This window comes from Lutra lutra, chromosome 2 (assembly GCF_902655055.1).
Source record: "Lutra lutra chromosome 2, mLutLut1.2, whole genome shotgun sequence".
NCBI lineage: Eukaryota > Metazoa > Chordata > Mammalia > Carnivora > Mustelidae > Lutra > Lutra lutra.
This window is the reverse complement of record NC_062279.1, coordinates 174,472,007-174,484,242: the sequence shown is the minus strand read 5'-3', so window position 1 is coordinate 174,484,242 and position 12,236 is coordinate 174,472,007. Positions and strand designations below refer to the sequence as shown.

Sequence of the window (12,236 nt, the reverse complement as noted above, 5' to 3'; positions counted from 1 at the left end):
CAAGATTTTATTTATTTGACAGATTGAGAGAGAGACATCACAAGCAGGCAGAGAGGCAGGCAGAGACAGAGAGGGAAGTCGGCTCCTTGCTGAGGAGAGAGCCTGATTCGGGGCTTGATCCCAGGACCCTGAGACCATGACCTGAGCTGAAGGCAGAGGCTTAACCCATTGAGCCACCCAGGCGCCCCAAGGTGACTTTTCTATGCTGAAGTGTTGATTGGGGTCATTTAGTAGACTAGCAGAATTTCACTAGCAACTGGTATGGTGGATCCAAGATGGTTTCACTGACAAGCCTGGTACCTGGTGCAGATGCCTGTAAGCCTGGGTTCAAATAGTCCCTTCTCTTGCTTTACATGGTAGCTCAGGGGTCCAACAGAGCAAGGTAGGAGCTGCTAGTCCTCTTAAAGTTTGTGTCTGGAACTGTCAAATCAGACACAGGCTAGCTCAGATCAGGGGAGGAGTAGCAAAGCATATGCAGCCATTTTTAATCTGGTACATTTCTGAGATAGAATATTTCCAAGTAAATGTTCGTAAAGAAAGCAGTCCAACAAATTCATTATCTTTCTGGAAGTTACAGGTTTTTTACTTAATTCTCACCTAAATTCAAGGAAGACTTAAAATGCTAACAGAAAAATACGTAAGTTAAAAGTAATATAAAAGATATGGACAACTTTGAATATACACCTTATTTACTTATTTACAACACCATAAACATTGTAGATTGATTTATATCCTCTGAGATTATAAGTAAAAATTTATGTGATGTGTCTGCTGTGTACATTTTTTTGGAGAGTAGGTTCATAGTTTGTATTGATTTTTCAAAGGGTCTAATGACCCCTCTCTTCCCCTATCAAGTATTTCTCTAAGCAAAACTTACCGTGTGCATAAGTTCATTTTTAGATCTATCTCCCTTGATAATACCCAGCCTTGGTAATCATCATCATCATCATCATCATCACAGTGGACTTAAAAATGTATTATTTTATGTGCCAGGAACAATGTTCTGTAACCACCCTATGAGGTACTACTATTATCCTTATTTTAAGGAGGAGGACATTGAAGCTTAGTAACTTGCCCATGGACGCACAATTAGCATGTGGTGGAGTTGGGAACCCTACCATACAGGCTACAGGATGTCCAATGCAATGAGGCCGGGTTCATGAGTAATAGTTAACTCCTTTGTAAATTGGGGATAATGATAGTAGCCCAGTGTCACTGTGGTTATTAGATGAGCTGAACTAGGATAGTCCGTATCTGCGTGCCAGGCAGAATTACATTGGGCACTTAAAAAATACAAGCTCTCCATGGTTTGCCTCTCCAGAAGGTTTTGCTATCTTTCATTGTAGAGATACTGGTGTGATAAAATGCAAGACCTAAAAAGGAGAGGGTGGTGGTGGTTGGGGGCGGTAAGCATTTAGGGCCGAAGCTGGAGATACTGCTCTCCCCACTAAACTCCTTAGGGTCTCATGTTTTCTCTTAAAATTGTATGCAAATGTCTCATTCTATCCCACAATTCAGTAGCTTATCTATTAATATGAAACTTGTTTGCCCCAAAGCTTTTGGGATCATTGTTTGTCTCTTGTGATACATCCTGTTTATGACTTGGCTTCACGCGCACCACTGCACCACGGCTCTGAGGGACTTCGTGCAGGTTTGGGAATTTAGAGGCCTAGATTCCTAGCCTGGACCCCTCAGCTTCTTTGGGCCTTGTATTTTTCACTTCTGAAATAGAGTGGGTGTTGGTGACTAGACGATTTTTACCAAAGTCTTTTCTGTTCTCCAATTACACAATATAAAATTGCTTTTCAGTAGCCTGGTTTTCAAACTGCGGGTCTTCACTTCAGAGGCAAAAAAAACCCCAATACGGCGGGTCAAACATTACACCACGGTAACTGCTCTTTGGTGACACTGTTGTTAAACAATTGATATTTTACAGTAACATGAGAAAAAAAAATAATGTAAGATGCGAAACGTACATCTGAAAGGTGTATTTTCACCGCGGGGGGGGGGTGGTCAGAACCCTTGAAAGATAAGTTCAGGGCAGTGCAACGTCCACTCGCGTTACGGGAGGAAGCCGGTCGGCCCGCCTCGGCAGAGTAACGGAACCTCCGCTTGAGCGCCCCCACCAAAAACTCACGGAGCAAAGCGGCGCGCGGGCCACGCTTCCGCGGCTCCACGCGATGCCCGCGGCCCCCGGGCCTGCGGGGCGTCACCTGGGCCGACGTCGCACCTCCCGCCTACGCCCGGGGCCCAAGTTTAGCTGCGCGCCTTCTGACGTCATCACCGGGCGCCGCGGGCCCCCACCTCCTTCCACTTCGCGGGAGAAGTTGTTGGCGCGAATGGATCCCGAGTCCCCGTAACGGATTCCCCAGCGGACAGGCCTGCGCGCCCGCGCCTGAGTCGGTGGGCTGCGATGGTGAGCCCGGGGGGAGGCTGTGCAGCTCGGGGGCTTGGGGGAGTTTGCAGGCTGGGTGTGGACCGGGCACTTTTGGTGTGGAGGGTGGGGGAGGATGGCGGTGCGGGGCTCCCAAGCGGAGCAAAGGCACAGAAGGGGCCCCCAATGCGGTACTGGTCGTACGGCTTTCCTTGGACCACGGGGTTTTAGCTCTGGGCTGCGGGCTGCGCGCAGGGCTTTTGGTGCTGCGCAGGAGTTTCACATTTTTTTCGCTCATGGGGGGAAGGGAGAAAGGAAGGGAGTAAAGAAGGTGATTTGGGGGCTTAGCGGTAAAGTTGTTTTCCTGTTTGGCGTTACCCCAGAGCTCTGTTTGCGTCCTACCTAGAGCATTGATTTCAACCTTTGGTTCAAGGCCGAGAAAAATGTAACGAACTTTGCCTTCTTAGGAGTAAGTTGTTTCAGGCCTTCAACTTTCGTCATTAGTAGCGCCATGAAAAGCTCATCACGTAACCGTTTTGAGACCGAGGGTATAAGGAGGATGCTTTATTTTGTTTAAAGGAGTTCATAGAAGTTAAAGGGATAACACGGTTTACCAGGAAAACACACACACACACCAGAAACACAGGAGATAAAAACAGATGTAGTATATTTGACAGCTGTCATCGCTTATCACCTGATGTTAAAAATAATCTTTAAAAAAGGCATCTGTGTATAATTCTGCATAAAGCATGTGAATTGAGAGTGAAGTGATTATGCAGCCATCCAAACAGACCCTCATGCTTGTGTGGCAATAGATACAAGTATGTATTTGAAATATTTAAAGGACAATTTATGATATTCCATTAAGCCAGAATCTACATCATAATCAGGCAGGTTTTTTGAGCTACTTTTTTTAGCTTAGTTGTCACAATGCCAGCGTTCTGGAGGGAAAATTTTTATGCCGAATTGGGAAACCAATTTGTGTTTTTTCTTTGTGTTTTTTTCTCAAAGAAGGATAAAATAATAGCCACCTTGTACCAAATACCAATATGTGAGCTGTTGGTTTTATATACCTTTTCTCATTTAAACCTCACAGCAGTCTAGTTTTACAGATGGTAGATGAGCCTTTTAGAGTTTAAACAGCTTGTCATACAACTAATAAAGGGTTGAACTAGAATTCTTGACCACTACATTACACTGCCCTACAATGGTAATTACGTTTTGTACTTAAGGCAGTATGGAATTGTGGAAAGTTGATGAGGTCTGGAAGATTGAAGGTAAGAGTGAGGCAGTGATTCAGCCTTGCTCTGCCATTTCGTAGTTAAGTGGGGGTGGTTTTTATTGTGGTTTAAATAAATAGCTTAACTTTAACTTTTTTAAGACTGTGTTTTTCTTAACTGTAAGAAGGGGCGAAGTATAGTTGCTTTAAGTGATTGTCTTGAGTATTAAACAGGGTAATATAGGTAAAGCTGCTATTGTGGAACCTGGCATGTGGAGGTTTCATACTACTATGTGACTACCAATGATCTAGTTTTCGTAGGAGGGACTCTGTGGAATGTTACATAGTTTTTTTGTTTTTTTTTTAAAGATTTTATTTATTTATTTGACAGACAGAGATCACACGTAGCCAGAGAAGCAGGCAGAGAGAGAGGAGGAAGCAAATTCCCTGCTGAGCAGAGAGCCCAATGTGGGGCTCGATCCCAGGACCCTGGGATCATGACCTGAGCCGAAGGCAGAGGCTTTAACCCACTGAGCCACCCAGGCGCCCCAATGTTACATAGTTTTAAGGGACATCATAGATGCCTCTGATGTCAGTTATGGTGAAAATTGTCTTGTATAGTCAACTTTTGATCACTCAGATACTTTAAATTTTGATTCTTTTCTATCCTAGTACTGTTGTTCACAATGCAGATGAAAAATAAAGCTCTTCTTGGAAAAGAAGTAGAAGTCAGATGGGTCAGTTTTGCTGTTTGTTAAAGGGAAGAGGTTCTATAAAATAGATGAGAGTTTTTGATTATATTGGTATTTAATTTGGTCTTTCTGTCTCTAGTACAAACTTTAGCCAGACCCCAGACTAAAATTCTGTTCAGCATAGGTTTATTGAACATCTGTGTACAAGTTATACTGTAGTACAGTAGTTCTTTGGGTCAGTTATCTTTGATAATGTGATGAGTGGTATGCAAATTTTCTGCCCACAGAAATGGGCATGTACATAGCATTTAAGAGGATTTGCATATCTTCTGAAGCCCTTCCATAGATGTTAACAACTTTTGCCTTGGAAGCTATATTTTATTTTTCTCAAATATTTTCTAATTGAAGTTATTAAACAGAAGTAAAATACTGTATCCACAAAATGGAATACTTTGCAGGCATTAAAAAAGAGAAAACTTTTTTCCTTAATATAAAACAAATGTCAAGATAATTCAGTGAAAACAAAGTTATAGAACAGTATGTAAAGTACGTTTCACTTTATGTAGAGAAAGCGAGAAAAGAATATATACATATTTACTTGAAGTCTGGAAGGATACACAGGGAGCTAACTGATAACATTTGTTGCCTCCAAAGATGGAAGGAAAGATGGGAGGAAGAGGCAGGGTGGGAGGGAGACTTTTTACTCTTGAATTTTGAACCATGTGAACATAATGTCTATTAAAGGAATTGAAACAAAATTAAAAGTAAAAAGATCAAGAAAGAAACCATGTAAACAATTTGAATTGCTATAAAATTTTAATTATTTGCTCAAAATGTGAATAAAACCTGAGCTGCCATTTTAAAGACATAAGCATACATAATTCATGACTGGTATAATTATTGAAAGTATGCATAAAGACCTACGATACCTAGAGGACAGCCTGTTTGAAGAGCTGTCAAGTCTCAATACATCTGAGCTGCTTCATGCCCCATTCTAGGGAATACCTTTCCTATTGTGAATATGTGAATCATATTTGAATGCTCCCCATAGAGTAGTGCTGTCACCCTATTAAAATGTACCTTTGCCATATATACTAGTTAGTAGTTGCCCTCTAAGGCCTCTACCTACCTCTCTTATCTTTCTGTTTTTTGTTTTTTTTTTTTTTTTTGAGTATATTATACTGGTTCTGTCCCAGCTTTTGTTCTTGCTTTTCCTCTCCTTGTTCAGATCCTGCCTTGCATATCTACCTTTTTCTCATCATTCAAGCTTCAGTCATCACTTCTCAGAGTTTTTGGTGTTATATCTAAGAAACCATTGCCTAATCCAAGGTCTTGAGGACTTATGCCTAAGACTTTTACCTTTGAGACATTTTGAGTTAATTTTTGTTTAGGGTAAGAAGTAGGGGGTTCAAGTTTATTCTTTTGCATGGGGATATTCAGTTGTTCCTGCACCAGTTGTAGACTCTTCTTTTCTCATTCAGTTATCTTGTATCACTTGTCAGAAATCAATTAACTGTAAGTGTGAGGGTTCCCCCCCCCCCCCCGATTCTGCGTTCTTTTTCCCCTATTTATCTTAAGGCCAGTAATACATCTTTATTACTGTAGTTTTGTGGTAAGGTGTCTCCCCCACCCTCCAACCCTGGCTTTATTGTAAGTTTTGAAATCAGGAAGTATTAGTCCTTCAACTTTGTTATTTTTCAAGATTGTTTTGTGTTCTGGGTCCCTTGAATTTCCACATGAATTTTAGAATTGGCAAAGAAGCCAGCTGGGATTTTGACAGTGATCAAGTTGAATCTGTAGATTGTCTTGGGAAGTATTGCCATCTGAACGGTAGGAGGGCTTCTGATCCATGAACATGGGCTATCTTTCCATTTTTGTAGGTCTTCAGTTTCTTTACATAATGTTTAGAGTTTTCAGAGTATGGGTTTTACACTTTTATTGAGTTTATTTCCAAGTATTTTTTTCTTTTTGATGACACAGTAAATGAAACAATTTTCTTAATTTCAATTTTGGATTATTCATTGGAAGAGTGAGGAAATACAACTGACACACACACATATATATATATATATTTTTTTTTTTTTTAAAGATTTTATTTATTTATTTGACAGGTCACAAGTAGGCAGAGAGGCAGGCAGAGAGAGAGGAAGGGAAGCAGGCTCCCTGCTGAGCAGAGAGCCCGATGTGGGGCTCAATCCCAGGACCCTGAGTTCATGACCTGAGCCAAAAGCAGAGGCTTTAACCCAATGAGCCAGCCAGGCGCCCTGACTTTTATATATTGATCTTGCAGCAAGATCCTGCAATCTTGCTGAACTCATTTAGTAGTTCTGATAGTTTTTTAGTGGATTCCTTAGGATTTTTTCTATATGAGATAATTTCATCTGTAGATAGAGATAGCTTTACTTTATCCTATCCAATCTAGGTGCCTTTTCTCTCTCTCTCTCTCTTTTTTTCCCTAAATGCTTTTGCTGGAACCTCCACAGGATTGAATAGAAGTGATGGGAATTGTTGTGTCTTTTTCCTGATCTCAGGGGAAAGCATCCTAACCACTAACTTTACTTTCAAAGTATAAGGCCTTCATGTAGTTTTAAATACTTTATTTCATAATTTGTTTCTGCTGTGTTGCTACCAGTTAAATCATTGTGTATATTAGTCAGATATATAATTTTGTATTTTAGTGTTTTTCAGGATAAAAGATTTTTTTTAAAGATTTTATTTATTTATTTGACATAGTGAGATCACAAGTAGGCAGAGAGGCAGGCAGAGAGAGAGAGAGAGGGAAGCAGGCTCCCTGCTGAGCAGAGAGCCCCATGCGGGACTTGATCCCAGGACCCTGAGATCATGACCCGAGCCGAAGGCAGCGGCTTAACCCACTGAGCCACCCAGGTGCCCAGGATAAAAGATTCTTGTATTTGGACAGATTTTGTGCATTCTGTAATGATAACCAGATTCTGTTTGTGGATTTGGTGGGTGGTTTAAAAATATTAGTCAGATATTTGTATTTCTTTGTTACTTTCAGAGTAGAGAAGTGAAGTCAAGATATAATATTTTCACAACTACAGAGTACTGCAGTACTTATTTTGCATAAAGTCATGTACCCTCCAAAGATAAGTGAACAAAGTGACATAATTCGCTTTCTTTTTGCATTGTTGATAGACAAATATGACTTGTTTGTTGATTGAGCTCATCAGCACTGGAAATAAGTAATTAGAAGTTTTTGGTTATACTTCAAAGTAACCATATAGCAGCTTCTGTACTTTGACCTTTTAAAGCTAAAGGTCATTATGAAAGTTTACTTTTCTGTGGGTTTAGGAATGTTTATTGCCAAAAAAATTTTTTTTTTCATTTCTACTAATAGATTTATAACCAATCAAGTTGGAAACTTCTCGATACAGGCAAAAGACTATAAATGCATGATTTTTTTTTTTTTTGGTTTGTTTTTTGAGTACTTGGCAAAGTTTGGTACTTTGTCTTGACTATGTATATTAAAATAGCATTTGGGCTGCCTGCTAGATGATGCTTTTCTCTAATAGATTTGTGGAATTGTTAGTTACACCTTAAGGTAGAAAATGCAATAAGTCTTTTTTTGCTTACATTTAAGAACATCTTAAGTGTCAAAACTTTTACTAGAGAACATCTTTTTAGCATTCTCAGTTTTTTCATCTGTGACTTGAAGTTAAAAAACGTCATAGCGTTGTTATGAGGATTAAATGAGTCAATATTTTTAAAGTGCCTGAATTATTGCCTGGCACAGGGCAAGTCCTGTTTAAGGGTTTATTAAATAAATAAATGAAGCCTTGAATCTGGGCATTGGCAATAGAAATAGGGAAGGGGACAGCAGTATTTGGGAGATAGAGTAGGTGGGATGAATAGGTGGAGAGTCAGATTGAGGAGGAAAAACAGTGTCCCTTTTTCTGTTTTGGGCAAATGGTGGTGCTGTGCATTGAGGTGAGGAATGAAAGAATAAAAGCAACTCCTAGAGGAATTTGAGCTTGGTTTTGGAGTTTATGAATTGGAGGCATCTTTGGGGCATTTGGGCAGAGACATATCTGGTAGACTATTGGCTGTGTGGATATGGAGCTTAGAGGAGGGATGGAGACACAAGACTTAGAAGGTTCAGTGTATATATAGGTGGTACTGAGGTTGAGATGGATGTGTTAGCTTGCACAGTATATGTGAATCAGAAGTTTTTAATTTCAGGTTCATGGGGAACCATTAATAGGTTTCCGGTGAAAACCCTGCATTAAAAAAAAAAAAGGATTTATTTCTTTATTGAGAGAGAGGGAGCGATTGAGTGATCGAGCAGGTTGGGGGGCAGAGGGAGAGAGAATCGTGAAGCAAACTCCCCGCTGAGTTTGAAGCCTGATGCAGGGCGTGATCCCAGGATCCTGAGATCATAACCTGAGCTAAAATCAAGAGTCAGCCAAAATCAAGAGCTGACCACTCAGCTGACTAAGCCACCCAGGTGCCCCAACCCTGCATTTTAGATTACGTGCAGTTTTATGTGTGTGTGTGTGTGTGTGTGTGTGGTGGTGGGGGGGTGTTTTCTGACACCAGTCAGTTCTCTAGTTCTCTTGACACCAACTGGATATCCTACAATGCAGTTCAGTTCTGACACTGTTGAGAGTTAGTGCAGACTGCACAAGTTAAGGGGCTCCGTCCCATTGACTGCTTCCACTTCAGAAGCCAAGTGCAAGTCGTGAGCCACCTATACTGATGGACTAGCTCTAGATTGGCTGTTCAAGACCTCCTCAGGTTTGATAATTTACTAGGATGGCTCAGAACTTGAAAAACACTTTACTTAATATTTACCAGTTTTTCATAAGGACACAATTCAGGAACAGCCAAATGGATGGAAAAGATCCATAGGGCAAGATATGGGAGGTTGGGGGACACAGAGCTTCTGTGCCATGTTTGGGTACACCACCCTCCTAGCAACTCGATGTGTTCACCAACCCAGAAGCTCTTCGAACATCAAACCTTGCTTGTTCATTTGTTTTTATGACCCAGTCTTCAAACCTTCCTCTTCTCCCTGTACAGCTAGGGATGGTGTGGAGAGTTCCCATTCTCGGCCTTTCTAGTGACCAGTCCCCATTCTCATTTGCCTCATTAGCATAAATTTAAATGTGATCCAGAGGGCGGATTGTAAATAACTGGATACTCCTGTCACTTAGGAAATTCCAAGAGTTTTAGGAGCTCTGTGCTGGGAATGTAAAGACCTTATGTATTTTTGTATTATTGTGTGTTTTTGCATATTTCTATGGAAAATATTCATAGCTTTTTTTTTAATATTCATAGCTTTTGTCAGATCCACAAAAGCATAAAAAAACCCCTCGTATGTTTAATGTTTCCTTGGCATATATTTTAGATATTGATAGATAGTCAACTTGTTACTGACAGCTTCTTATACTAGCATGTAAGTTCTGCAAGGATTGGGGCCACAAGGATGTATGGTGCCTGGCACATGGTACATTTTCATAAGTATTTGGTGAATTAAGAAGTACAAATAAACTTTGCGTATCTAATAAAAGAGAAGTCAACTAGAATAAAATTTACTGGTATCCAAACATCTCTAGCCCTTTCTACTTTGTATCTAATTTATTGAACATTTAATGACAATGTATAATATAGCCTAGAGAAATACAGCATTTATTATGTGATAGGTCTGTTTTCCTTTTTAAAAAAAATATGTATTTTAAAAATGGAAGTATAGTTGACACACATTGTTACATTTGTTTCGGGCATGCAACATAGTGGATTGACAACTCTGTACTTTGTGCCGTGCTCACAAGTGGTGGTAGCCATTGTATGTCACCATAAAACACTATTACAATACCATTGACTATATTTTCTATGCTGTACCTTTCATCGCTGTGACTTATTCATTCTTCCATAACTGGAAGCCAGTATCTCCCACTTTCCTTCAGCCATCCCCCGAACCCTCTCCCTTCTGGCAATCACCAATTCTCTGTGTTTATGGTCTTTTTAGGCTTTTTTTTTTTTTAAATATGCCACATATAAGTGAAATTACGTATTGGTCTTTCTGTCTGACTTATTTCACTTAATATGACACTCTCCAGGTCCATCCATGTTGTCACAAATGACAAATCTGTCATTTGTTTTCATGGCGGAGTGATATTCCTGTGTGTGTGTGTGTGTGTGTACACCACAATCTTGTATATTCATCTGTCAGTGGACATGTGGGTTGGTAGTTCTGTTTTTGACTTGAACTTAATTTCAATGTTCATTCAAGTAGGTTAAATTTGCTTTTTTAGACTAGAAGTCAGTTGTAAGAAATTGACTTCTGGATGAATAAAAACTGTAATCAGACTACATTAACCTTGGTGAAAATGTCAAAATATCAAAATAAACCATCAGATCAGGCATAAAGAGTTTTAAATGTTTCAGTTATCTCAATTACGCAGGTTTGAAGACCTTAATTTTTAAAAAACCCAAATTATTAATTTCCATTTTCTGTTTAATTTTGCCAGTGTTAGTATTTTTGGATCAGGTATATTTGAAAATATTTTGTGATACAGTATTTTTTTTTTTTTTAGTATTTTGTGTATATATATATATTTTTAAACTTAATTTAATTCTTTTTTCAGTGTTCCAACATTCATTGTTTATGCACTGCACCCAGTGCTCCTTGCAATGCAAGTAGTCTTAGGCTATATAATACACATACTATGGCTTCAGAATTTTATACATCTTCCTCAACACAGCTAAGAATGGAAATGTGTTTTTTCGCGCTCTTGGGAGCAAGCGACCTCTTGGGTAAACTAAGTTGATTCCAGAGCAAGTAGGAGAGGCAGATGTTTCCCCTAATCGGATGTTCTCCATTTCTATTCCCTTTCTGTGCTTTATTTTTTCTACCGTTTCCTGTGTTACATTCCACCCCCCACCCCCCGCCCAAAGACAGAAAGACCCAGAGCAAACAGTAGAATGAAAGTTCCACAAGAACAGAGACTTTTGTCTGTTTCGTTTATTCCAGACACCAAGAATAGTTCTTGGCTCATGGAAGGCTTTTAATGAGTATTTGTTGAAAGAATGAATGAATGAATGAATGAGTGAATGAATGAATGAAAAAAGGAAGGAAGGAAGGTGATGCAGGTTATTAAAATTCTTCCTGGGTAGAACCTGTTATTATTTATTTATTTATTTTAAAGACTTTATTTATTTATTTGACAGAGATCACAAGTAGGCAGGCAGGGAGAGAGAGGGAAGCAGGCTCCCCGCTGAGCAGAGAGCCCGATGTGGGGCTCGATCCCAGGACCCTAGGATCATGACCTGAGTCGAAGGCAGAGGCTTTAACCCACTGAGCCACCCAGGCGCCCCAAACCTGTTATTATTTAAAAAAATTTTTTCAGACCATACTTTTTTTTACTCACTGGTATCTTACTCAGGAAGTTTCTTGAGTCCTGTGCCAGACTTGGCTGTATCATTAACATCAATTATATATAGAGATGCATATGATTTCTTTCTTTTTTTTTTTTAAGATTTTATTTATTTATTTGTCAGAGAGAGAGAGCACAAACAGGCAGAGTGGCAGGCAGAGGCAGAGAGAGAAGCAGGCTTCCTGCTGAGCAAGGAGCCTGATGCCGGACTCGATCCCAGGATCCTGGGATTGTGACTTGAGCCAAAGGCAGCCACTTAACTGACTTGAGTCACCCAGGCATCCCAATATATGTGATTTCTGAAAGGTAACTCGTTTGGCTCAAAGCAGATTGGAAGAAGAGGAAATATTGTACTAAAAGTGGAAGTACTTTTTTTTTTTTAGTAGCCACAATATTATGACAAGAGAGTACCATACTACAAGTGTCAGTTTATAGAAGTCAACTTTATTTTTATTTTTTTTAAAAGATTTTATTTTTTAAGTAATCTCTATATCCAGCATGGAGCTTGAACTCAAAATTCCAAGATCAAGAATCCCATGTTTCACTGACTGAGC

At 39.7% G+C, this 12,236-nt stretch overlaps 1 protein-coding gene across 2 annotated transcripts in view; it reads left to right on the top strand.

Annotated features, from left to right (window-relative positions):
- The first annotated feature begins 2,262 nt into the window (after nucleotides 1-2,262).
- The window catches only part of RFC1 (replication factor C subunit 1), an 82,559-nt gene continuing 72,585 nt past the window's right edge, over nucleotides 2,263-12,236 (top strand). For both annotated transcript variants that reach the window (XM_047719124.1, XM_047719123.1), the window contains exon 1: nucleotides 2,263-2,416. In XM_047719124.1, the coding sequence (XP_047575080.1) occupies nucleotides 2,414-2,416 (3 nt within the window). In that variant the 5' untranslated portion in view covers nucleotides 2,263-2,413. The remainder of the gene's footprint in view (nucleotides 2,417-12,236) is intronic.